The sequence below is a fragment of the Sminthopsis crassicaudata genome, chromosome 2 (assembly GCF_048593235.1).
Source record: "Sminthopsis crassicaudata isolate SCR6 chromosome 2, ASM4859323v1, whole genome shotgun sequence".
In the NCBI taxonomy this organism is placed as follows: Eukaryota; Metazoa; Chordata; class Mammalia; order Dasyuromorphia; family Dasyuridae; genus Sminthopsis; species Sminthopsis crassicaudata.
In genome coordinates this window covers 431243902-431268964 of record NC_133618.1, presented here as the reverse complement: position 1 = coordinate 431268964, position 25063 = coordinate 431243902, and the positions used below count along the sequence as shown (strand labels likewise).

The following is a 25063-nucleotide window of genomic DNA, read 5'->3' as shown; positions in this document are numbered from 1 at the left end:
CTGCTAATTACAGTTGTATCCTGCCAATTACAATTATATAATTTGCATATTAAAACCATCTGACTTTAGACAAATTAATATCTCTTGCCCACAATTTCTTCATCTATTAAGAGGTTGGAATGGATGATCTTCGTGATTCTTAAACTTCTAAAATTTGTCTGATTTATGACCTTTTCTTACTATGCTATGCTATTATGATAATAGAACCTTTTAGCAGTCTGAATGGGAAACAAGACTAAGGAAGTTTAAAACTTGAAATTATTCATTTTTCCTTCTGTAGACCATTCAAGATGGACACGGCTGGTTGACCTTACCTTGGTGAGATGTCATGCAGTTAAACTTGAATCTTTCAGTCAATTCATTGAGTTGTTGCCAAGCCTAGAGTTCATCTCTCTGGACCAGATGTTTCGAGAACCACCTAAGGTAGATCATACCGGGATTATATTTTTGGCTTGTTTTGAAGCTCAGGAATGAGACAAAACAATGTAATATAAAACAAGTATTTTGAAAATAAGTTCTTTTCTTTCTTTCTTTTTTTTTTTTTTTTTTTTTTTAGTGAAAATTGTAATCAAAGAATAGTTTTCCTTGAATGGAAAACTCTGAAAATCACACAGATCATAGTTTAGGCAACATAATGTTAGTGGGAAAAATTATAAACTGGAAGTCAATAAACTGAGATTTTACTGTTGATACTCCAAAGTAGCATGCTGTATGACTAAGCCAGTTTCCCCTTTTTGTTTTCTATTTCCTCATCGGTAAAATACAGGGATTAGATTAAATTATGTCTCACTTCTAAGCAGGTGTAATTATATGTAGCTTGTAGGAATTATCAAAGAGAAGAACAGAAGAAAGAAGAACACTTGGAGAAGTTAGAAAGAGATTAAGACTCTGGACTCTTGTTCATTTTGATGGCAGAAAACTTAAGGTCCATTTCCATTCAAGTTAAGGTGAAAGCCCTCATCTGCCTGTCTGCCATGATCCATCCTGAAAACCCTGTTCTGAGAGACAAAAGAGTTGAGGGCTAAGATGCCCAGTTGTGCTGAAACTTGCCAACTTATAGGGAAATTTATTTGATTAGCCCTTTCTTTTCTTTAAGCAAAGAGTTTGGCAAATAGTCTCCAGTATTCTTCCAGCTCCAAAATTCTACAACTTAGGAAATCCAACTTTTAAAGATTTTTTTTTTTTTTTTTTTTTAACCCCTGAGAAAACTGAACCTGCTGTTTAAATATGTAGACACCAGCTAGTGATGCTTTGGTCATGTGGTCTGAACTATTCCTATTCCTATGAGCATTCTGACCATACCAAGCTATAATATGAGTTTAAAGATCATGTATTTGGAAGTAGATTACCTTGTTCATATAATTCTGAGCCTTCTTCCCTGAGTTTTCTTTCCTATAAAATGAGCAGGTTAGACTAGAAATAGGTTTCTTTACCTAGGTTAACATTGCAGGAAGTCTATTAATTTGGGCTGGAAGTAGTAGGGATGGAATATAGATTATTTTAGCTAACTTCCAATTGAAATTTAATATTTCCTTCAAATGTGATTTTTTTTTTTTTTTTTAATTGTTCTAAGACGGGGGATATAGCCTCACTAGACAGGAGCCTGTGACAGAAAAAAGGTTAAGAATTCCTGGCTTAGATGATCTCAAAGATCCTTTCAGCTTTGAAATTATATGATTCTATGTAGCCTGAATGATACTGCTTTGGAGTATGACTTGCTGGATAAAGGGCAAATATTTGGAATAAAACCAGAATTGTTGTGAGAAGTCAATGTGGAATTGGATTTGATATTAACATCCTAGAATAAGAAGTAGGGCCTTTGTTGTTGTGGGAATTTCTTTGTTGTTGCCACAATTATCATAACAATAATGATAGTATATTTCTGTCATGCTTTTAATATTCACAGAGTACTTCTTCCATGACATAGTTTATACAAATATTCTTTCCATGTTACATATGAAAAAAACAAAATTCAGAAACTGATTGCCTGACTCATGATCATATAGCTAAGTCATTTTTGGATCCAGGCCTTGAATACAGATTTTCTGCTCAAAATTCATTGGTTTTTTTGTTTGTTTGGTTGGGGTTTTTTTCATTATACTAATTGCCATATCCTTTGTCCTAGAAAATCAGAGGCAATCCAGTCATATAAATATATAAAAGAACACTAAGCTGAATCATATACAATTTTTTTTTTACCCCCCTGAGGCTGGGGTTAAGTGACTTGCCCAGGGTCACACAGTTAGGAAGAGACCAGATTTGAACTTGGGTCCTCCTGAATTCAAGGCTGGTGCTCTATCCATTGCGCCACTCAGCTGCCCCTACAATTTCAATATAAAGAAACCTGCAGCTCAAAAATCACCTTCTTTCATATTAACCATTAAATAATAACAATTTCATATACACCATTAAATTCTTTTGTTGGGGATATGTAACATTTAGAGTGGCTCAGTCTCAGGAAAAAGGTAGGAGATAAAAATAATTTGAATTTTCACTTTATTAGGTATTTGGAGTAATCATCCCCTTGTCATTGATATCTGGCTATCTGTTTCCTTAGGGTTGTGCACGTGTTGGTCTGAGTGCAGGTACAGGGATTGGTGTTTCATCAGCCCTTGTGAGCAACCAGAATTCCAACAATGAAAATGACAATCATCAAAACAACAACCCCAATGTACCCAACAATAATCCCCAACAGGCCAATGATCAGAATGAGGAGAATGAGATGCGCCAGGATGGACAGGCTGAAGAACAGCAGATTGCAGCTGAGGGTAACCCTGACCTTTTGTGAGCTCCAAACAGAAATGGTTTTTATTTTGCAATCTCTCTTCCTTAGGTCCCACCTTTTTTTTTCCTTTCTCACTCCTGGAATCATCACCTTTTACTTGTAGATTGGCAGGTGGAGCAGATGGGGGAATAAATATTCCTTGTTTTGTTTGCCTTTGCAAAACCACAGACTTGACAGGACTTCATTTAAAAAGGGCCATTCATCTGAAAAGGATCATCCTGTTCTGATTGACTACAGGCTCTCAAGTACCATACATAGAACACAGTAGCTAGAGAAAAATCTAATGTCATTTGTGGGAGTTTGACTTTGGGAAGTCACTTAACTTTCTCCTTGGTTCAGTTTCCCCATCTGTAAAATGAAAAGAATCAATTTGGCAAACTCTGAAGTGCTTGCCAGCTCAAGATCTTTGATTTAGAAACAGATATCTTGACAAAAAGAGGAAGTAATACTGCTGTATTTAACCATGCTACTGACAATATAGAGTGCATCTAAGAAAAGAATAGACAGAAAATGAGATTCTATGAGAATTAGTGAGAGAAACTAGAGATGTTCAATTTGGACTAAGGCAATAAGGGAAGAATTGAGAGCATGCTTTTGTAACTTTTGAATGTATGAAGAGTTGTCATATGAAAGAGGAGTGGGATTTGTTCCACTTGGTCCCCTTAGTCCAAGAGACTAGAACTAAGACATTGCAGGGAGATTACAGAGAGTTATATTTATCTTAATATAATGGAAAACTTTATGACAGTTGTTCTGGAATGGAATTGCTGAACTTAGAAATTATAATTCCTTCTCTCTTTTGATTTTCTAGAAAAGGCTGGGTAATTTTACATTTGGGAGGATTGTAGAGAGAATTCCACATTTGGATGGGAGGGTAGATGTTCTCTTTCAGACCTTAGATTGAGCGACTCCAGCTATTCTCACAGTATTTAGTAAATATGTAGATGCAGGGATATAAGAAGGAGATGAAGTAAAGGAATTCACAAATGAAATTGACTATTATTGAGAAGGGAAGAAGTTGAAAGTTCTTACAGAGATAGGGGTTGAAATGTGTAGGCAAAGGTGATAATATAGAAAGTTGGCAAGAATTTGGTCTAGTATAATTTAGCTCTACATTATAAAAATTAGACATGATGTTATCTTTGACTTCCTCCTCACAGTGGGGAAGAACAGCATTGTCTTCTGAACATCAGGTAAATCTTGCCATACATTTGGTGGTTGCAAAGAAGGGTCTTCATTGAGGACTTAGGAATTGGACACATGAAAACTTGAGTGCATCTGCTCTTCCTTTTGTCTCTCTATCTTCCTATAAATAAGTTTATTATCTTAACCTTCCCCCTCCTCCCTCCCTCCCCCCAAAATTTGACCATTTAAGCCGTGAAGAAAGACTCATTTCTCCTGGATATTTTTTGTTGTGTACCTACAGGAACTTACTTCACCTCAAAGTCTTTAATGGGAACAGACCACCATACTTTTATGTAGATTGACTTCATAATATTATTCTTTTATTGTCTTGTGCCTAATAGTCTTATCTCTTGACTAAGCCAAAAGATAAATTTACTTAGTCTTGTAATTAAACATTTGCAGGCTATTTGTAATCATTTAAATAAGGCAGTAAAATATAGACTAGTTTGCCTGCTTTTAGAATAGACTAACATGCCTACTTATACAGTAAATTATAAAAGATATTTGAGTTTTTAACTTCATTAATTGTCAAGTCTATGTTCTGTTCTAAAGCATGTCTCTTTTTTTGTTTCAAATACATATTTGAATAGTAATTTTGTGCATTTAAATTTTTAAAATAATTTTAAATTAATGTTTTTTCCAATTAACAATTATTTGCTGTCTTCCTGCTTCCCCGGAAACATACGCACACACCTGCAGTAAATATACATTATTAAGCAAAACACATTCCAACATCAGTCATTTGCAAAAGTTGTATATCTCATTCAACAAACTTAGTCCATTACTAGTCAGTGGACCTAAACCATTGGTCATCTGGAATTACAACATAGCAAAACACACTCAAATATTTCATTTGATTTGATTTCTATGCCCCTTGTTGAAGTAGTTCTTAGGTGATGCGTATATCATTTTTACTCTTTACTCCCATTTCAAACATAGCTTTCAAAAATATATTTACTCTTTGTTTTTGTTTTTGTTTGTTTGTTTTGTTTTGTTTTTCTCATCATGATATTTTAAACTTCCAATGTGACTTTGGTCTTTTCATCAGTAATGCTTGAGAAAGTCTTTTGTTTCACTAAAAAACTAATTTTTTGAACTTGATTGTAAGCCAAGTTCAAGGTCTTTTAGAATATGGTAAGCCATGCTCTTTGCTTTTTTTATGGTGGTAACTTCTGAATCTTAAGTGATTCTGACTCCGATTCCTCTCTTTTTTAAAACACATTCTTGCTGTCAGCTTGCAGAAATTTTTTTCTTTAACATGTAAGCACTTGATTTTAATTGTGGCATTAATAGGAGTTTTCATTTTGGGAATTCTGAGAACATGACATTGAATTCTTTATATTTTTATTTTGCCTCCTGAGAAATCAAGGCAATTATCTTTCATGATCTCTTGGTCTTTTTTTTTTGATCGTGGCTTATTTAAATAGTGCCATGATTCCTACATTATCACCTCATTATCTGTTTTCCAGGTATTTTATTTTTAATATGTGACATCTTATATTTTTTAAATCCTCATTTTAATATTTCTTTTTTCAAGGAGTCACTGATCTTCATTTAATCAATTCTAACTTTCAAGAAGTCTATTAACTTAGATGTTTTTGCCTTTCTTGTTCCAAACTATTAATTCTCTTTCCAAGTTTCTTCTCCTTAATTTGCATTTTTTAATTCTTTCCCCTTTTACTGTCATTTAATTTGCAATGTTACTTAAAAATATCTTTAAACCCTTGTTATTTTTTTTTCAAAGAATTCCAATTGATCTTGTAGGCAAATTGTGCTTTTATAATTATTCCTTTTTTTCTGAGTTTGTGCCTTGAATATGTCTTAATCTTATAGTGCTCTTTATCTTGTGTTTTTTTTTTTTTTTTTTTTTTAATAGGGGAGGTGTTGTTTGATTTTTAATCTTTATTTACCTTTTTAGCAGTATGCTCTGAATAATCTAACATTTTCTGGTCTAGCTGGGAGGGGGTGAGGTTGGGGTTGTGTTGTCTCCTTCCTTGGCAGAACAATATGCTGCTGCCTTGGAAAAGGGATTTCATCCACAATCTGTTCTGGGTAACTTGATGCAAGAGATTCCAAGCATTGAATCAAGGCTTCTGAATCTTACAGGTGACCTTGCTGTTTGCATCAGCTCTATAGCTTGAATCCTTGATAAACTCTGGATATTTCTGTACTTCTGCTCTCTGAGTGCTGAGTCTTCATCCTCAAACAGAGAGGGTTATACTCAGTCTCTTAAAATTTCTTCCATCTCAAGCCATCTATAAATCCAAAAGAAAGGGACATGAAACAGTATGAGCCAGAAAGTACTTAATATACGTTCTCAAATTCTACTGTGAAGTCTTTTTTTAGCCACTAGAATTCTTCAATAAATTCTATCTCTTGTGAATGCCTGCTGCACTCATTTTGTTAATAAACAGAAGATTCTTTCCCTATATAAATGTCTTATATTCTCAAATAAAGATAATCCTTCTTCTACTTATTTGCATCTTTCATACAGATATTTATTTGCAGGTACTCAAATATTTGGTTAAGTATATGTAGGTAATTTAAGGGATATATGATTAGATTCTTCTGTCTGCTTCCTCCTCTGAAACAGATCTCATTTGGATTCTTATATTATTCAGTTCTTAATCTATTATTTTTTTTTTTATAAGTCTTCCATAGAGGGTCCATCCAAAGCATTGTGAGCTTTGTTCTGATCATCTTGAAATCTCATTAGATCAACACCTTGCCTGCAGGTGAATGTGTGTGTGTGTGTGTGTGTGTGTGTGTGTGTGTGTGTGTGTGTGTGTGTGTGTGTGGAAATAGAGGGTGGGAAAGGGGAACAAGAAGAAAATGTTTGTTTGCTAGGATCAGTTCAAGGACTAGCAGTGAGAGGAAGGTGACAGTTATGGTTTCAAAGAAGAAGGAGTAGGTGAATATGAGGAGCAGAAAGATTGGAAAGAAGTAGAAAAGGTAGGAGGCCTTACATTGGTGATGGCACAGGGTTCTACTGATGAATGCTTCTATGACATAGTTTATTATCAAGGAAGATGGCAATTTTAAAAGTCTGTTTATCCTCCATTGGCAAAGAGAAGGGATTTGGAACTCCTGGGGCTAGCTAAGATCTGGGAAGTGGGTGAACATGAACTCAGGGAGGAGATTTTGAGACAAATTTTTAAAAAAAGAAACTATAAGAGGACATAGGACAGTAGACCTCATGACCAGGGATGTGGTGGGAGAGAGACCCAAGCATGGGATAATGTCTACTTTGATATCTACAAAAGCATTTGGGGGGAGTGAGGCAAAGGGAAATAGAAGAATCTATGAGGCAAGCTCTCAAAAGCAACAGCATAAAATATATAGAGAAGAGAGCCTAGAATGGATATCTTAGAAGATTTGATTGCATGAATATTGCGAAAAGAAAGAGACCAGATAATTAGAAGGGTCACAAATCAGTATAAAGGTGTAGTGTAAAGTTTCTTAAAGTTGTGAGTTGTGACCCCATTTGGGGTCATGTAACTGAATGTAGGGGTTGTACAATTATGATTATAATCTGTAAATGTTTGATTTATATACTTGGGTTATTGTAAAGCTTTCTCAGGCAAAAGAGGATCATAATTTAAAAGTTTAAGAAGCTCTGGGCTACAGTATTCAGAAAGAATAGATAATGAAGAGATGAGAGAAATCTTTCTTTTTGAAAAGGGGAGTGGAATAGGAAGTTTTAAAAGAGATTGAATAGGACTAATTGATAGGAAGGAGAATAAGGAAGAATTTACTTGAAGAATAGAGATAAAAAGAACAGAAGAAGGGTAAGAATTGTATAACCAGATAAAAAAGCAGGAGAGAAAAAGGAACTAGTAAGTAAAACTTCACAGTAAAAATTTTCAATAGAAAGGTTACTGTAGGTAATGAAAGAATTGACATGAGAAGAAAGTTAGTAGAAACAGGAAATTTCACGTTTCTCTCAATTTTGGATGTTAAAGAGAAAGATAAAAAGAGGCAAAATATGCAATTAAAATTTCCCAAGCTACAATTCAAAAATTTAAACTGCCCTTTAAATGGCACAGCATAAGAATATACATAATTCTTAGAATCACATAGAACTTTTATAAAAGTGAACTATATATTAAAAGTATAGAGTTATTTCAAATAAGTGTAAAAAGGCAGAAATAGTTACTATATCCTTTACAGATCATGATGCAATAAGCATAAAAATTGATTCTGTGGCCACACAAAAAATTTACAGACCCAAATGGAGACTTCAGTGAAGTCTTAAATAATAAGGAGGTTAAACTAATTATAACTATGTTTAAAAAATGATATTGATGGAACAAACATAGCAAAATTTCTGGGATTTAAAAGAAACAGGCTTTAAGAGGAAAATTGTATATACATTTGTAAAAATGAAAAAACAAATTAATGAACTAAACATGAATTTTTAGAAATCAGTCAACAAAGAACTAAGCATAAAAAAGGATTATGTTAAAAATTAGAGAAAAAATAAATAAATTGAAGACAACCTTAGAAATAAACTAAAAGCTGGTTCTTTGAAAATGATAATAAAAGATAAACTTTTTGCTAATTTGATTAAAAAGAAGAAAGAGTATCAGATTGATAAAATAGCAAATGAGAAAAAGTAGAAGAAATGAAAAGTAATCAAAAATATTGTGTACATCTTTATGCTAACAAAACTGAGAATATGAAAGAATATAAAATACTCAGACCATCAGAAGATAAGATAGAGATCTTAAATAACTCAGTCTGGGGTGTGAGAAAAATAGATTTTTATGTAAGGAGCTACCAAATAGGAGGGGAGTGGGGGAATCTTGATCCTGATGGATTCCCAAAAGAATTTTGTCAGACTTTTAGAGAACAATTACACAATTTACTCTCAAAAATAGAAAAGGAAAAAAATCTTCCCTGCCAGTATCCTTTATGAGACAAATATAGATTTAATGCCTAAAAGAGAGAAAGAAAACACTTAACGAACATTGATTCAAAACTTTGTAATTAAAACCTCAAAGACTTAAGCAATTTATCAAGGAAGTCATTTATTATGACCAATTGATAATTTATGCCAGGGTTGCAAGCAAAGATGGTTCAATATTAGGTAAATAATCAAAGCAATCAGATTGAAAATCAAAACATCGAAAACCAATCCAGTCATCCAATTGATGTAGACTTTTGACAAAGTACAATTTTTTTAAAATGCTAAATACTCAACAAAGTATGGAGATAAGCATCTGTCTAAAGCCAAAAGTAAGCATCACATTAAACCTTTTTCCAGTAAAAATGAGAGTGAAACAAGGATTTCCACTTTCCCAACTATTATTTGATAGAGTTTTTGAAAAAGTAAGCAACAGCAATAAGACAAGAGAAGGAGATAAAACATCCTTGTTTGTTGCTGATCTGAAGGTTTACTTGAAAAATCTAGAGAATGAGTTAAAATAATTCATGAGACTATAGTTTTAACAAAATTACAGACTAAAAATAAGCCCTGAAAACCTAACATTTTATATAATAATAATATGCAAGAAATAATGGAAGGGAAATCACATTCCAAATAATTGCAAAATGCATAAAATATCTGGGAATCAATCTCCCAAAACCACACAGAAGACTTGTATAGGATTCGCTTATAAAACACTCCTTAAAGAGATAAAGAAAAACCTAAATAGTTAGAGTAATATCCTGTGTTTATGGCTAGACATTGGGGCAATATAATAAAAATAGCAATATGAACATAATTACTTTACATTTTTAAGGCTTAACAGATTACTAAGGAGATATTTTAGGAATATAACTAGATAAAATTAAAAGACCTACAATGTCAAGGGAAATGATAAAAAGAAAAGAAATGGAACAAAGAGGGAATATCATCACCAGACCTCAAACAGTATTATAGAGAGAGAATAGATCAATGGAAGATTAGACAAAATAAATTAAAAAACAAGAGAATTCAACATCCTAGTGTTTGATAAAATAGAAAACAATAATTATCTTGGGATTTGATAAAATTCTTGATTAAAAAAAAAAAACTTGGGAAAACTAGAATATAGTCTGTCAGAAATTAGGCTTTAAACTACCTTATACCATATTCCTTCACAAAATATACATGACTATGACCTTAAATAGCATACTATAGAAAAATTAGAAGAGAAATCAAATAACTGATTACATGGAACTGAAAAGCTTTTAACAAATAATATTAAATAACATTAGGAGAAGGCAGGTGGTTACATATGTGGGCAGGAGTGCAGATGTGGGATGGGGAAGAGAGGTAGATGAGGGAGGGAGTTTTTGTATCATATTTCTTAATTGGGGTTAAGTGACTTGCCCAGGATCACACAACCAGGAAGTGTTAAGTGTCTGATACCAGATTTGAACTCAGGGCCTCCTGACTTCAGGGCTGGTGCTCTATCCACTGTGCTACCTACCTCCCCCCCTCCCCCCCCACATTGTTTAAAATAAGGTATTGGTATCCAAAATGCAGGGACAGCTAGAAGCCTCATGAGTTGAACACCAGGTCTAGAGTCAGGAAGACCTGAATTCAGATTGGCTTCGGATACTTATTAACAAGTCACGTAACTCTATTTGCTTCAGTTTTCTCATTTCCAAAATGAACTGGAGAAACCACTCCAGTATCTTTGTCAAGAAAACCTCTAATACAATAGCAACTTCTTCTAAAAATGAGAGAACTTATATCACAATATTCCAAAAAGCAAAAGAAATAGCCTCAAGAACAATTTACTGTGCAAAGATGAGTATCCTGAAGGAGAAAGGAATGGGTGCTTAATGAAATAGATAATTTTCAAGCTTTCTGATGAAAACAGCTGAATTGAGAAAGAACTTTGAAATATAAAGAGGCCAGAAAAACTTACAAGGTAAATTTATTATGATAAGGGAGAAGAGGTGCATCTTTTTAGAACTTTAATATCTTTGTAGGATATTGAGTGAAATTTAAAAAAAAAAGAATGATTTGTGGTTGGTTAAATTGTTTCTCTTCTGAGAACTGGCACTTTCTCATTAATGGGATACATAAAAGTATGCAAAAAGAGGTGAGAGTTATCTTCAGATGAACCTCACTTACCTGAGACTTGAATATACACATGCTCAGTTGGCATAGAAATATATTAAATTCAAGTAAAAAAGAAGGGCTTTGTAGGACAAGGACATTAAGGAATGATGAGGGTAATATCATAAAGGGAATAGTTGAAAGTAAAACAAGCTTTCCTGAAGGTAAAATTAACATTGAAAGGGTTGAGGGAGAGAGAAGAAAAACAAGGATCTAGAATCTAATGGAGTTAGCTTAGATTATCTCCTAGTAGAATATATAGGGTTTGCAGATTATGGTATGTTAATGAACAGAATGTTATTGTACTATAAGAAAGTTGGAAATTATATCATAGTGTTAGGATTACTAAGTGAGAACTGAGGTTGTCTGGACAGTGACAAGGTGAGAATTCAGGTTTTCTGGACAATTACAAGGTGAGAACTCAGGTTGACTTGATAGAGGGGGCAAGCTCATTGGCTGGGGTGGTTCTTCCCAGAAGCCCTTGCATTATCCCACGCCCATTCTCTGGGAGGATAAAAAGAGACAGCACTGGGCGCAGAGAGCAGATCGGCCTGAAGAAGGATAAGAGTTGGAGGAGATTCAGAGCCAGGATTCAAGAGAAAGACTCTGCATTGCATCAGGCTTGACGGGGCTCTCTGCAGGAAGGGAAGTCACTTCTAAGGACAAGAGTTAACAGCAACTGCCTGGAGACAACGGTTCGTTACAGGAAGAAGAATCTGTCGGAGAGATTTGAGTAGACACAGCATATCTCTTCCCAGAGAGCGATCCAGCAGCTTCTGGAGACGACAGCTCGCTACAATTGGCGTCCACACGTGGGGCAAGGACTTTTGCTTATCCTGACAAGAGGAGCTAGACCAGACCTTTGCAATTTGGCGCCCGAACAGGGACAGACACAGTCCTGATTCCAGTGGAAAAGCCTCCCATCCAGATCTCAGTCTCTCTGACCCAGAACCGTGAGTAACGAGGAAACTTTGTTAAAGATTAAGTGAGCGTGCTAATAGATAAATAAGGAACTTAACTTGTTAAGGGCTAAACCAGGAATCTCTTATAGCTGAAATGGGGCAGATGTTAGCTATATTCAATCCCTGGACCTCAGCCGACTCATCCCCAGCCCCAGAAGCAACCTCAGCTCCACCCCCATTCAGGAGTGGTACTATAGAGAGTATAATCAACATAATTGAGGAGCAGAGTTTACTTGTAACCTGGGTACAGATTGCTAAACTCTTGGCTGCATTAAGACGCACATCCCCTTGGTTCTTAGAGGAAGAAAAGATAGATGTAGATAAATGGAAGCTAGTGGGATATGAAATGAAAGAATTTCAAGCAAAAAATGGGCCTCGTTCAATTTCTGCAGAAGTATTTTATATCTACAACATAGTTCAATTAGCCTTAAACTATCAAGCAAGTTGTAGGAGAAGGAAAAGTTCTAAAAATGAACAGAGGAGGAAGTGTGAGGAAAAAAGGAAAGATCAAGATCTTTCCCTAGAGCAAGAGGATTTAAATGAGGAATTATGGTATGATTCTCTTGAAGAAGCTTCAACCCTGCCTAGAGAACAGATTATTGATAGGCCCACATCAACCCCACCTTCAGAGATGGAGGAAGAAAGAGGGGAAGAGGCAGAAACACAAACAGAATTGCCTGTGAAGAAGCCTAAGCCTATGACAAGATTAGAAAAAGCATTGGTTAAAGCTAAGAGAGAAGGACAGGATATAAGTGATTTTATACATGCATATCCTGTGATTGAAAATACTGACTCTGTAGGTAAAAAAAGGAGAAGATATGCACCTTTAGATTTGAATACAATTAAGGATTTGAAAAAAGGTTGTACCCTTTATGGGGCTACATCAGCTTATGTCAAAATGTTACTAGATGGTTTGTCTTATGAAGTCCTAACCCCGAATGATTGGAAATCCATAGCAAGGACATGTCTGGAACCTGGAGAAAATTTATTATGGCTTGCGGAATTTCATGAATTATGTAAAATTCAAGTCAGATGCAATTTGGAAATAGGAGTTAACACACAATTCACTTTTGAGCACTTAGCTGGTGAAGGTCAGTATGGAGAGAATTCGGAACAGATTAATTATACCATGACAATATATGAACAAATTGCTAAGGCTGCAATAAAAGCTTGGGGTGTCCTTCCTGGACAGAAAGATCGTGGAGAGGCTTTCACTAAAATACAGCAAGGTCCCAATGAACCTTTTGCAGATTTTGTGGGACGTTTGCAAACTGCTGTTAAAAGAACTATTGGAGAAAATTCAGCTACAGAAATAATGACCAGACATCTGGCTAAGGAAAATGCCAATGAGATTTGCAAAAGAATTATATGGGGATTAGACAAAGATGCTCCTTTAGAGGAGATCATAAGACGCTGTGCTACAGTGGGAACAAATGCTTTTTATACCCGGACAATGATGAATGTGGAAAGACAGGGTCCCTCCTGGCAAGGGCCTTCTAGAGAAACTCGGCGATGTTTTCAATGTGGAAAAATTGGACATCTAAAAGCTCAGTGTAGGTATGGAGATACAGTGAGAAGACAGGGTGAAAGAAGACCTAAAACCCCATGTCCAAAATGCAACAGAGGACTCCATTGGGCATCAGAGTGTAGAATAATTCAGGGAAATGGGATGAGGGGCCCAGGTCCAGGGCCCCAGGCAAAAAAGACTTGGGGCATGATGGCAGCTGATGTTACACCCAAAGAACCTTTAGAAGGCCAGGACTCTGATTTAATCAACCAGCAGAAAAGCAATCACATGGAAGAAAGGGATTACCTGATAAGTCAGTCAAAAGGCAATCAGATTGCAAAAATGGATTACACTTGGGGAGAATACAGGCCTTTTAAACCAACAGGGCTGTGCCCAGTGCAAACAACTCCAATGTAATTGTCAGATGATGAGAAGAGATTTAGAAAGTGGTAAATAGAATATAACCAGATAGGTTAACTGCCTGGGGGAGAGGGTTTGCTTGTATTTCTTCAGCAAGAGAAGGAATCAGATGGGTGCCAACGAGTCATATTCGCCTTGTCCATCAGAGAGAGACAGAAAAAGAGAAAGACCTCAAAATAAAGGAGAAGATCTAAGAAACATCTGACACTGAAAGAGCATGGCTAATAAAAAGACTGTTAAAGAACTTTAAAACCAGCAGGAATCATTGGACTTCCTCACACAAGATGAGACTAATGGACAATGGACTTATGGACATTTATACATTTTCAATTTATGATTATTTGATTATGTTATATACTTCTAGCATGTGTTATGTTACTATGTTACTATGTGCTTATGTAATTTATGTAATTATCTGTAATACTTCCCATATTGATGGATTTATGTTTCAAGGTCATGACTGTCCTATGTTCTAAATCAAAAGAAAGGGGGAGATGTTAGGATTACTAAGTGAGAACTGAGGTTGTCTGGACAGTGACAAGGTGAGAATTCAGGTTTTCTGGACAATTACAAGGTGAGAACTCAGGTTGACTTGATAGAGGGGGCAAGCTCATTGGCTGGGGTGGTTCTTCCCAGAAGCCCTTGCATTATCCCACGCCCATTCTCTGGGAGGATAAAAAGAGACAGCACTGGGCGCAGAGAGCAGATCGGCCTGAAGAAGGATAAGAGTTGGAGGAGATTCAGAGCCAGGATTCAAGAGAAAGACTCTGCATTGCATCAGGCTTGACGGGGCTCTCTGCAGGAAGGGAAGTCACTTCTAAGGACAAGAGTTAACAGCAACTGCCTGGAGACAACGGTTCGTTACAGGAAGAAGAATCTGTCGGAGAGATTTGAGTAGACACAGCATATCTCTTCCCAGAGAGCGATCCAGCAGCTTCTGGAGACGACAGCTCGCTACATCATAGAATCATAGGTAATACGATCTGATGCAGAATAAATTGAGATATAAAAACAGCGAAGAAAAACAAATTTGAAAGACTCAAAACTTCTGTCAACGAAGTGAGCAACAGTTTCCAGAAGACTTTAGAAGTTTTTATTCACTTTCTGACAGAGATAATGGACACAGGGAGAAGAAAAAGAAAAGGCTCCTGTGAGGATTGTTTTTGCTTGCCTATGTATATTTATTTGAAGGGCTTTTTTTCTTATGTTTTAATGAGTTACAGCAGTTTTAATGCTTCCCTTGTTCTTCCCCCTCCAAAATAAAAAGAACCACTGTAGTATTTTTAGAAGAAAACAGAAAAGAAGTTCAGACAAAAACATCATAAGCAGGACAGTTTTGAAAATAACATCCAAAATTTATTTTTTATATAATTTTTTTTTAATTAAGCAGTATGAGGTAAGAAATGTATGCTTTACTGTAGAATCCTTTTGTGTTCTGCATTTTTGAAAATGCTCTTTTTTGGTATTTAAACTCAGAATTTTTTAAAAGTTAATTGGATCCTATTAAAGATAGGAATGAATAAAAATTAATAGGAGTCATTGATGGGTATGGGACTGACTTGAGAATCTATGTTTGAGAATATAGAGAGGGGCAGCTAGGTGGTGCAGTAGGTAGATCGCTAGCCCTGAAGTCAGGAGGACCTGAGTTCAAATTTGGTCTCGGAGACTTAACACTACTTCCTAGCTGTGTGATCCTGGGTAAGTCACTTAACCCCAATTGCCTCAGGGGGAAAAAAGAATAGAAAGTTGAATAGATGAAAGTGGAGCTAAATAATAACTAGGTTGAAGAATTTAAACTGAGTCTAATCTAATTAGAGACTAATCTAATTAGTCATTTTATTTATCATTACTTCAGGAAAGATTTTTATTTGAAATTTTAGCCAAGACCCTAAACTTTGATTAACAATATGTGAAATTCCTGACAACTTAGCTTTTCCAGAAACGTAAAATATTTCTTGACAGGCATTAATTATTTATAATGGAAATTAAATTCAAATAAATTATTTGAATTTATATTAGAAATGTAAGCAGGATTCACATTAATTTTTTGTTTTTGTGAAGAACCACATCCAGGATGCCCCTAAAACGGCTCCAAGATTTTTAAAACATCCTGTATTATGCTGTTTTTGATTTCCAACTCTAGATGGCAGTAATGATAAAGTGGCTCTATTCATTATATACTCTTCTTCTGGTTGATCCTGTATTTACACTCTCATCCCCCACTTGTTCTCCAAATACTTCCAAACACTACTAGAGCCATGACATTCTTTTAAGAGACATTCTGGAATAAAGACTTGATTCCTAGATTTCCAGTCATAAATCCTCTGTTCAAGTCCAAGCTTAGTTATTAACTATTCACATGGCCTTAGGTGTACTTCTCTAGTGCAAAGGGCTGAAACTTTTGAATAGATGCACTTGGACAGCTGAGCACTTAAGGCTAATTACTTATTGGACAACACTGTATTAGAACATGCTTGGGAAAATGTCCCTTCCCACTATTCTGTGGGGGCTCAATCCTTTGGTTTATACAGAGATTTGTAGGAGGGACTAGGGGGTGGAGTAAGACAAACCAGAGGAACTTTGACAGTAGAAAAAGAGAGGAGAAGTCTTGCAGATCCTGTGTCCGTCCAATTTCACTTCCACCCCTAAGACCAAGAATAAAGATAAAGGACTTTTGCTTATCCTGACTCTGGCTGATTCTAAGGAAGTCCCTCTTACCTTCTAAATCTTATTCTATAATAAGGATCATTCTACCATGCTATTCATAGATGATTTGGTAAGTGATAAAGGGGAGAAGATAGGATTTGGGGGTCAAGTTTGGAAGGGAATGTAAATTGTGAACCTGGTACCTAAAAATGTTTGTTTCTATTCCCAAACTAGTCAACCTTTTTAAAACACCTGTCTGTGACTTTGCTACCAAGTACTCTTTCACCTTTCTTTCTTTGCTTGATCAGTCTGGATAGTAGTGAAGTCTTCCATGTTCTAAACTCCCACTTACAGGAAACATTATATTTGTGTCAGTTGGCCATGTCACATTTGACACAAGTTATATTCCCTACAGAATCTGAATTGAAGTCACTCAGTCTAGCTCCTGAATAGGAATCTATTTATCCTATTTCAAGCACCAATATTCCCAACAAGTCATCATCTACTCTCTGCTTGCAGGCCTACATGGATAAAATATCTCACTTTATACAGGATATCTCATCATATCTTAAAGTCATTCCATTCCACTTTTAATTAATTAGGTTAATTATTAGGAATTTTTTTTTTTTTTAAATAACAAGCCAGAAATCTGTTCTTCTGCACCTTTTTCTCCTTTGTTCTTCATTTTGCTCTCTGAATGATAAATCAAACTAAACTAATCCCTCTTCCTATAATGAACAGTGTGGAACTAATTGCAGAGCTTTTTTTTTTAGGATTAGTAGTGTGATTTGATATAGTACTTAAATATTTGCCCCTCATGTGTTCATATTCCCTTGATTCCACTTTGATATTGTGTCTCTTTTCAGCATTGAATGAGATGGAAGAAATGCCTCAGGAAGATAGAGAGAGTAGAAATGAAGGTCCAACTCATAACCAGGCTGTTTTTCCCATGGAGGTTGATGAAGAACAAGCAGGTAATTTCAAATGTCCATTCTCTCCCTCCTCCCTTATTGCTAGTCTCTGACAAACAGATTCTAGTTACTACTATCAACAACAAAATGTTGCTATGATGATCACTTATTCTGTAGACTTATAGCCTCTAAATGTATGATTACAATTATCTCTTCAATCTGAAACCTATTGCTGCCTTCTTTTGGGTTTTTTCCCCAGTTTATATATCTGCATTAGAATGAATTGGCCTCCATTTCTTTTCTCTTTCCATGTTGTTTTTTATCATAATAAAATGGGTTTTCAAATATATTGCTAAATTTGAGTAAATGTTTAAAATTTCCTGTTGAAATGTTTTTGATAATTGTGGTATACTGGAAAGAACATTGGATTTGTAATTGGGAGATTTGGGTTTAAATTGCTTTGTCACCTACTAGGCATGACACTTTGGACAAGTATCTTAACCTTTTCATTTATACAATGAGAACATAAGCTTGCCTTACCTACTTTGTAGAACTGTTGTGAGGAAAGATATTAGTTGAAGACTAAAACCATATAATGTGCTAATTTTTTGCCAAATTAAGTACATTTTAACATTTAATTTCTTTAAATTTATATTTATTTATTTATTTTGGAAGCATGTTGCTTTATGAATCATTTAGAAGAGAAAAATCAGAACAAAAGGAAAAACCATGAGAGAAAAAAAATAGAGAAAATAAATGAACATAGAATGTGTTGATTTCCATAGTTGTTTTTCTAGATGCATAAGGCATTTCCTATCTAAAGTCTATTGGGATTGCCTTGGATATATGTGCTATTGTTAATAACAATAATAATAATTTTTTTTGTTGTTGTTGTTGTTCTGGACTCCAACATGCCTACCAAATATAGGTGCCTGTATAAGTTTAGCAGTCTTTCTATTATACCATGCTGCCTATTAAACCTTTTGGCTAAAAGACTTATAAACAGATACCAAGCAGTTCCCTCATTTCATGACAACTCATAACTGGAAAATGGCCTTTTTTAAACTATCTCCTTGCACCATAGTAAACTATTTGGCCCTGACTTTTTGTTTTAGGACCCAGTGGTCTTCAGCCTGCTGCAAAATCACCACCAATTACTGTTCACGATTCAGACAGTGAAGATGAGGAAGAGAGTATGGGAGCCCCTGGAAGCTGCATTACTAAGAACAGTTCTCAGAATTACAGTGACAAAGAAGATAAAATCAGAGAGCCAGTAGAATCCAGGCAACTCCCAGGTGAATGGCCAGCTGACATATTTGTGGTGTTGTCCGTATCAGGAAACTTGACCCGAATTAATCCCTAGTTAATATTTGTAGTCTTCCACTAAAATTTTAAACCTGATGCTTTATAGTTAAAGCTATTCCAGCAGACTGTAAACTCTTAACAGGTCCTATTGAGCTAAGACCATGATTTATAAAATTTAGGTAACTAGAATACACTCTTCCAGCCAATTAACAAAACAGATTAAAACCCAGCTTGACACCCTTCCACCTTCTCACACAGTAACCATTCTCTATCCATGTTAGACCCAAATGCTTCTTAAGCCTTAATCATTCAGCAAATAAAACATTAATTCCTGCTTTCATAGATTTTACAGTCTAATAAGAGGATCAGACATAATTGTAGATAACAAAGTTGTATGTCAATTTGGAAGACTACTAAGCTTATTTCTGAGTAGATAAATCAAAAGAATTACCAGACGAATTTGGTATTGTTTGTTGTTTTTTGTTTTTTTAGTTGGCCCCTTAAAGATAGACTAGGCCTTCAGTAGATGGTAGCAGTAAGAGTATATATTCTAGGAATGAGAATGAGAATGGAAATGTGAGCGAAGGCTCGGAGACAAAATGGTGTCTGGTGCATTTAGGCAACAAGGTGTCAAGTGTGAGTATGGGAAAAAAACTAAAACTTGACCTTTAGAGAAGAGTGGAAAGAAAGATAACATAAATTGTGAAGAGCCATATCAGTGCCAGAAAGAAGAATCTGTAGCTTACTCAGTGATGATAAAGGTCTGAAAATTTTTAGTTGAGAAATATTAGTAGATGCCTGCATGGAAAGACAATTTTTTATATAAAGGATGGATTGGGGAGTTAGGGCTACATGATTTAGGGGTAGAAAAGGTAAAAAGACCTATTAAGCAACAGCTGCACTATCAATGAAGGGAAGGGAAAGTAAATAAGCATTTATTTTTATTTATTTATTTGTAATTATTATTTATAATAATTTGTATATGTGTGTATATAATAATTATAAATTTTTATTTATTTGTTATAAATAAGCTCTAAGATAGCATTTTAGCATTTATCTATAGCCCAGTATTTGCCAGGCAATTAGCTAAACATTTTATAACTATTATCTCATTTAAACCTCATAACAGTGTTGCAAGATAGGTGTTTTTATTAGCCCCAATTTTTCACATGAGAAAATTGAGGCAAATAGGTTAAATTTGTGAGATGCTACTTGAACTTGGGTGTTCCTTTCTCAGACCTAGCACTCTATGCATTATGGTGCCACCTAGCCATCTCTTAATAAATGACTGAATTAGGATCATGTCAGTATGATTAGAGAGGAGGGAGTCAAAGTAAACAGAATATACATTAATGAGGAGTCCCCTTTTTGATATGAGAGGTGTTCTCAATTCTAACTGAATATTTCTTCTTTTTCTGTGATTAGTGAGTGGAAAAGGTAAGACGCCACTTCGAAAGAGATGCAGCTCCTCTCATCAAATGGGCCAGTTGAAGTCGTCCTCCATTGAGGAAAATAGCTGTGAGAAGGGCTGCCAGGTCACAAGTGAACAGATCAAAGCAGATATGAAAGCAGCCAGCGACATGCCTGAGAAGAAGAAGAACAAAGATGTTTATCCCAGTTGTGGCAATAGCCCAGGCTCTGTGGGTAATTCCCCCTCATGCAATGCTGCTCCTCAAAGTCCTGACTTTGTAAGAACTGTAACTGGCAACTCTGGTGAGCCCAGCACCCCAGCCCCAGATCCATCACAGCCGTGCGTCTGCTCTCCTTGTAAGACTGAGGGTTCAGGGGCAGTTGATAGAGAAAACTCAGTTTCCTCCAGGTGCTCCTGCAGTAGGTCTCAGGGACCACAGAGCAGAACTAGCAGATGTTCTGATGAGGAACGACCTTCCACCAGCAGAGCCTGTGTTGTAAATGGTCCCAATGGCATAGGATCAGAATTCTCCTTTAGGACTCTCCCACATGGTGGGTCTCGAAGCCCAGCCAATGACGAGAGGACTAATGGGAATGTCTATGGGGATGACAGGAGAGGAAGCTCCCAATCTGAGAATTTTGAAATGGAATATGATGAAGACTATCCTCGAAGACCTCTAACAAGAGCCAGGAGCAAACTTTCCCATGTACCACTGGTATCTGAGTCAGGTATGGTTCTATTCCCAGCCTCTGCTACAGCCTTGGTAAAGGTTATCATTTCATTCACCAGTTCTATAAGTTTTCTGGCATCTGGCACAAGCTGTTTTAGCAAATTAAACTTAATTCTCTCATATTTTGAAGTATAAGGGATCTGGGATTGTATGAGGATCATGGCATAGTCAGAGAGCCTGGGGAAGATCTCAGCCCTGTCACTACTTCTGGGATCTTTTGACACATCACTTTTCTTCTTTGGTTCTTAGTTTTCTTCTCTTTAAAATGAATTACTTGGGGAAGATTATTTCTGATCATCCCTCCTAATTCAGAATGCCTTACATTTCATGATAAAATAGGTTATGGTTCTCTGAAAGTATCTGCAGCTTTGTTGAACTTAAATAATTAAAAATTAAACTTTTTTGAAGAAATATCTCACTGATGCTCATCATATGGGCACAAGTAGTTGGGCATTAGCCTAGGGAAAAACCTGTTTCAACAGATATTTATCAAATCTATACAGGTTCTAAAGCCCTGAGACAGAGCACAGGGCTGCATCTTCTAGTGCTTAAAAAAAAAAAAAAATTAAGCACCTGCTGCCCTGAATGTCCATGGAGAGACAAAATTGAACTGCTGTGTTGTCCCTGACTTCATGGAGCTCATAGTCTATTAAGGAGACTATAACCAATCTGTAGATGACAATATATTTAGTCAATAATAAATGTATCAGAGAAACTAAGGTACTGCATGAAATTCAGGGATCATGATGAGGGTTGGAAGATGAGAAGAGATAGCAGAGCTAGGAAAGGAGAAGGGAGGAAAAAAGTTGGAAAAGAAATAATTTTGAACATGAATGCCTTCATGATCAGGTGTCTTTAAGGGCTTAATAATAATTTAGGAAGAGAGGAAAGGAAATATATTCAAGACATTAGTAAATGGCATAAACAAGGTTATGGTAAAAGCAAAGGAATGTAGTCTTGTTAAGCAAGAACATGGAGTTTATGGATTAAGATAATATAGTATGAAGGAGGAATAGGGTCAGGCTTTGAATACCGATTAAGGAGATGAAACATTATATAGTTCAAACCAGGGAGGCGCTGAAGGATTGTAAGTAGAGTTTGGACAAGATCACATATATTCATTAAATAAATTATTTGTTGCAGTGGTATTTCAGGATCTTTTGAAAAACAGAGAAATTATATGTGACCCTTCATTCACTCCCACTAATACTTATGTTATCTTTCCCTGTCTCCGTAGCCCACATTCTCTTTTTGAGGACCTAAAAAAGATGAGGGCATCCTCACATTAATACTTTTTCTTCATGTATATTATATGTTTGCTGATGTTATAATAACTTTTTATTTGTTAAGTTGCAGGTGTCATGGCAAGTGATAAAACTACCTGGATTAGTTTTTAAATTTTTATTTTTTACAATAACAATGATTCACATTTGCATAACTCCTTACAATTATAAAGTGTATTTTATCTCACTTAGTTCTTATTAAAAATAAAAGCCTGAGGCAAACAGGTCAAGAATTTTTATCTCTACTTTGCAAGGGGAAGAAACGTGGGCTTTAGAGTAGTTTAAATATATTAAAGCTAGAAGTGTAATTCTGGAGCTTTTTGTACTGTACTTTTTTTTTTTTTTTTTAATGGTAACAATGTCAGCCATAAAGGAGACTTTAACTTATAACTTAGAGATAATTCAGGGCTTTGTTTATACTTCTGTTGAGCCATGACCTTGAGATTCACTAATGCCTGTCACTAAATGAAAACACATTGAATTTGAATTGAAGTATGCTGAAATGTTAGTTTGAAGTACCTTGTCAATTTTTATTTATGGTTCTAACCAAGTCAACCCATATATCATGATCCATTGTGGTAGGATTATAAACAGATTCCTAATTGAATTATGAGTATGCTAATTATTCTTGACTGTAGTATACATTTTTAAAATATGCTTGTTAAAATATATTGCTTTTCATCTAGATTCCTTGAAATTCCTCACAAATATCAATTTGCCATGTCCCATTGCTTTGAGAATAAAAATGTTATTAGTAATGTTATTGATAATTTTTCACATTTGTAAAGTACTTTAAGGTTTGTAAAATACTTTTGTTGTTGAAGACCTATAATATAGTTGCTAAAATATTATATATATTTTACAAGTGAGGAAATTGAGGTATAGAGAGGTTAGATGGTTTGCCTGCAGTCACACAGCTAGCAAATGATGATAGATCTCAAGCCCAGATTTTCTGGCTATAATGTCTTCATATGTCTCATTGACAAATTGTGTATTCAAGTTTGTTTCTGATGTATATTAATGTTAATAAAACTTCCTCTTCTCTCCTTCCTTATGGTTGCCTGAATTTTCAAGTAAATACTTAATGGAAAAAGACAGCCATGCTTCTGTGGTGTGACCTGCCCCTGTCTCCTCTTTTGCTAAGATTAAGTTATTTTCTGGGGTCAGATATCACAGTAATTTATTTGCTTAGCACTTTTAAAGTTTTTAGAGCAATTTATAGGTATTGGCTCTTATTTTAAGGAGGAACTCCTAAAACATTTTTAATGTTTTAAAATGTTGTAGAAATAACCATATGCACTCATGACTCTGCAAAGCTCTAAATTTACAAATAATAAGGGAAAGAGCATTGGATTTGGTGAGAAGATATGGATTAGAATCCCATTTAGAAATTTTATAATCTTAGCTAAGCTATTTAAAATTCTTAATATTTAAATTGGTGATAACTTATTTTTATTATTTGGTAGAAGAAGCAGCATGATATAGGGGAAAGAATTCTCTGCATTGAAATCAGAAGACTTGAATTGGAATACCATATTGCTATTTACTAGCTTTATGACTTTGACCTTTTTGTCTTTCTGCCAAACCAAGAGGGTTGGACTTAAATGTTTTGTAATCTGTCTTCTCCCTCTAACACAATATGATTCTATAATGTTAGCTATGTAACCTTTAAAGCAAATTAGGGTCTTATATGCTGATCAGTTTTGCAAGGCTTTTAAGAAAAGATGCCTTAATTAACAAGGAATGAACTTTCTCGTGTTACAGTTTGGGCTTCTGTGTTCTTGTTGCACTTGATAGTCCAATGAAAAGCAGAAATTTTGTAGTTCTTTTAGACCTTCTAAAATGTTTATTCTAATCTTGTGGTGGTTTTGCTTTGTGAAAAATTAAAGTGTTCTTACTCATAACAGGGCTATTGGTCCCACTGTGTTACATTTTTTAAAAAGCCAGTTCTCCTTGAAATAGGAAGATTAGCAAAAATATGTTAATAGTTAAGAATCTTCTTATTTTAGGATTTCACAGCGTAGTGGGAGATCACATAAGGTTTAGAGACACCTAGGGTTCGACTTGGAGCCAAGAGTACTTGAGTTCGAATTCAGCCTCAGATTACTTAGAAGTATATGCTCTTGGGCCAGTCTCTTAGTCTTCTAACTACTGTTTACTTCCCAATCTGTAAAATAATATCTACCTCACGAGTTTGTTTTAAGATTCACTAAGATTTTAAAACTCTTTAAATGCAAGCTATCATCATCATTAAATGCCACATGAAACTACCAAAAATTACCCCCAAAGAAGATGGAATAAAGGAGGGGAAAAAAAAGAGTTAATTATTTTGTTTTACTTTTGTCTTTTATCTTGAGAAATACCCGTTGTTTCAGGTCAATCAGTTTGGACTAATGAATGTAACTTTTTTTTTTTTTTCCAAAGTGTTGCTTGCCTATGGAGCACCATCTACAAAATCATCTGACAGTGCTCATCAGTGACTTAGCTACATTGTCAAAGTCAAGAACATCCCAGATTCCCATTTTTTTATATAATAAAAGCATCTGTTTTCTATGGTTGGGAGGTGAGAAGAATCCTATCTCTATATAATATAAGCCCTGCTTCATTTTTATCCACCTTACCATTTATTTATGATTCTTCAGAACACATACAGATATATTTCTTAAGGAAAGCTTCAATTGCAGGAGAAATCCTAAAGCTAGTACAGTGGCTACCATAATCACTGAGGAGGTAGTTACTTATAAGGATTTTGTCTTTGGCTTCCAAAATCCCAAACTTAGTGATTTTGTTGTCTCTTTGTCATATTGCTAACACTTGAGAATTTAGAATTTGAAAGTTTTTGTGCCAACTTTGGGTAATTTCTA

At 35.2% G+C, this 25063-nt stretch overlaps 1 protein-coding gene across 3 annotated transcripts in view; it reads left to right on the top strand.

Moving 5' to 3' along the window:
- FBXO38 (F-box protein 38) overlaps positions 1-25063 on the top strand; it is a 120320-nt gene that overhangs the window by 72682 nt on the left and 22575 nt on the right. For all 3 annotated transcript variants that reach the window (XM_074292144.1, XM_074292147.1, XM_074292145.1), the window contains 5 exons: positions 281-423; positions 2558-2768; positions 17426-17533; positions 18586-18765; positions 20201-20914. In XM_074292144.1, coding sequence (XP_074148245.1) covers positions 281-423; positions 2558-2768; positions 17426-17533; positions 18586-18765; positions 20201-20914 — 1356 coding nt within the window. The remainder of the gene's footprint in view (positions 1-280; positions 424-2557; positions 2769-17425; positions 17534-18585; positions 18766-20200; positions 20915-25063) is intronic.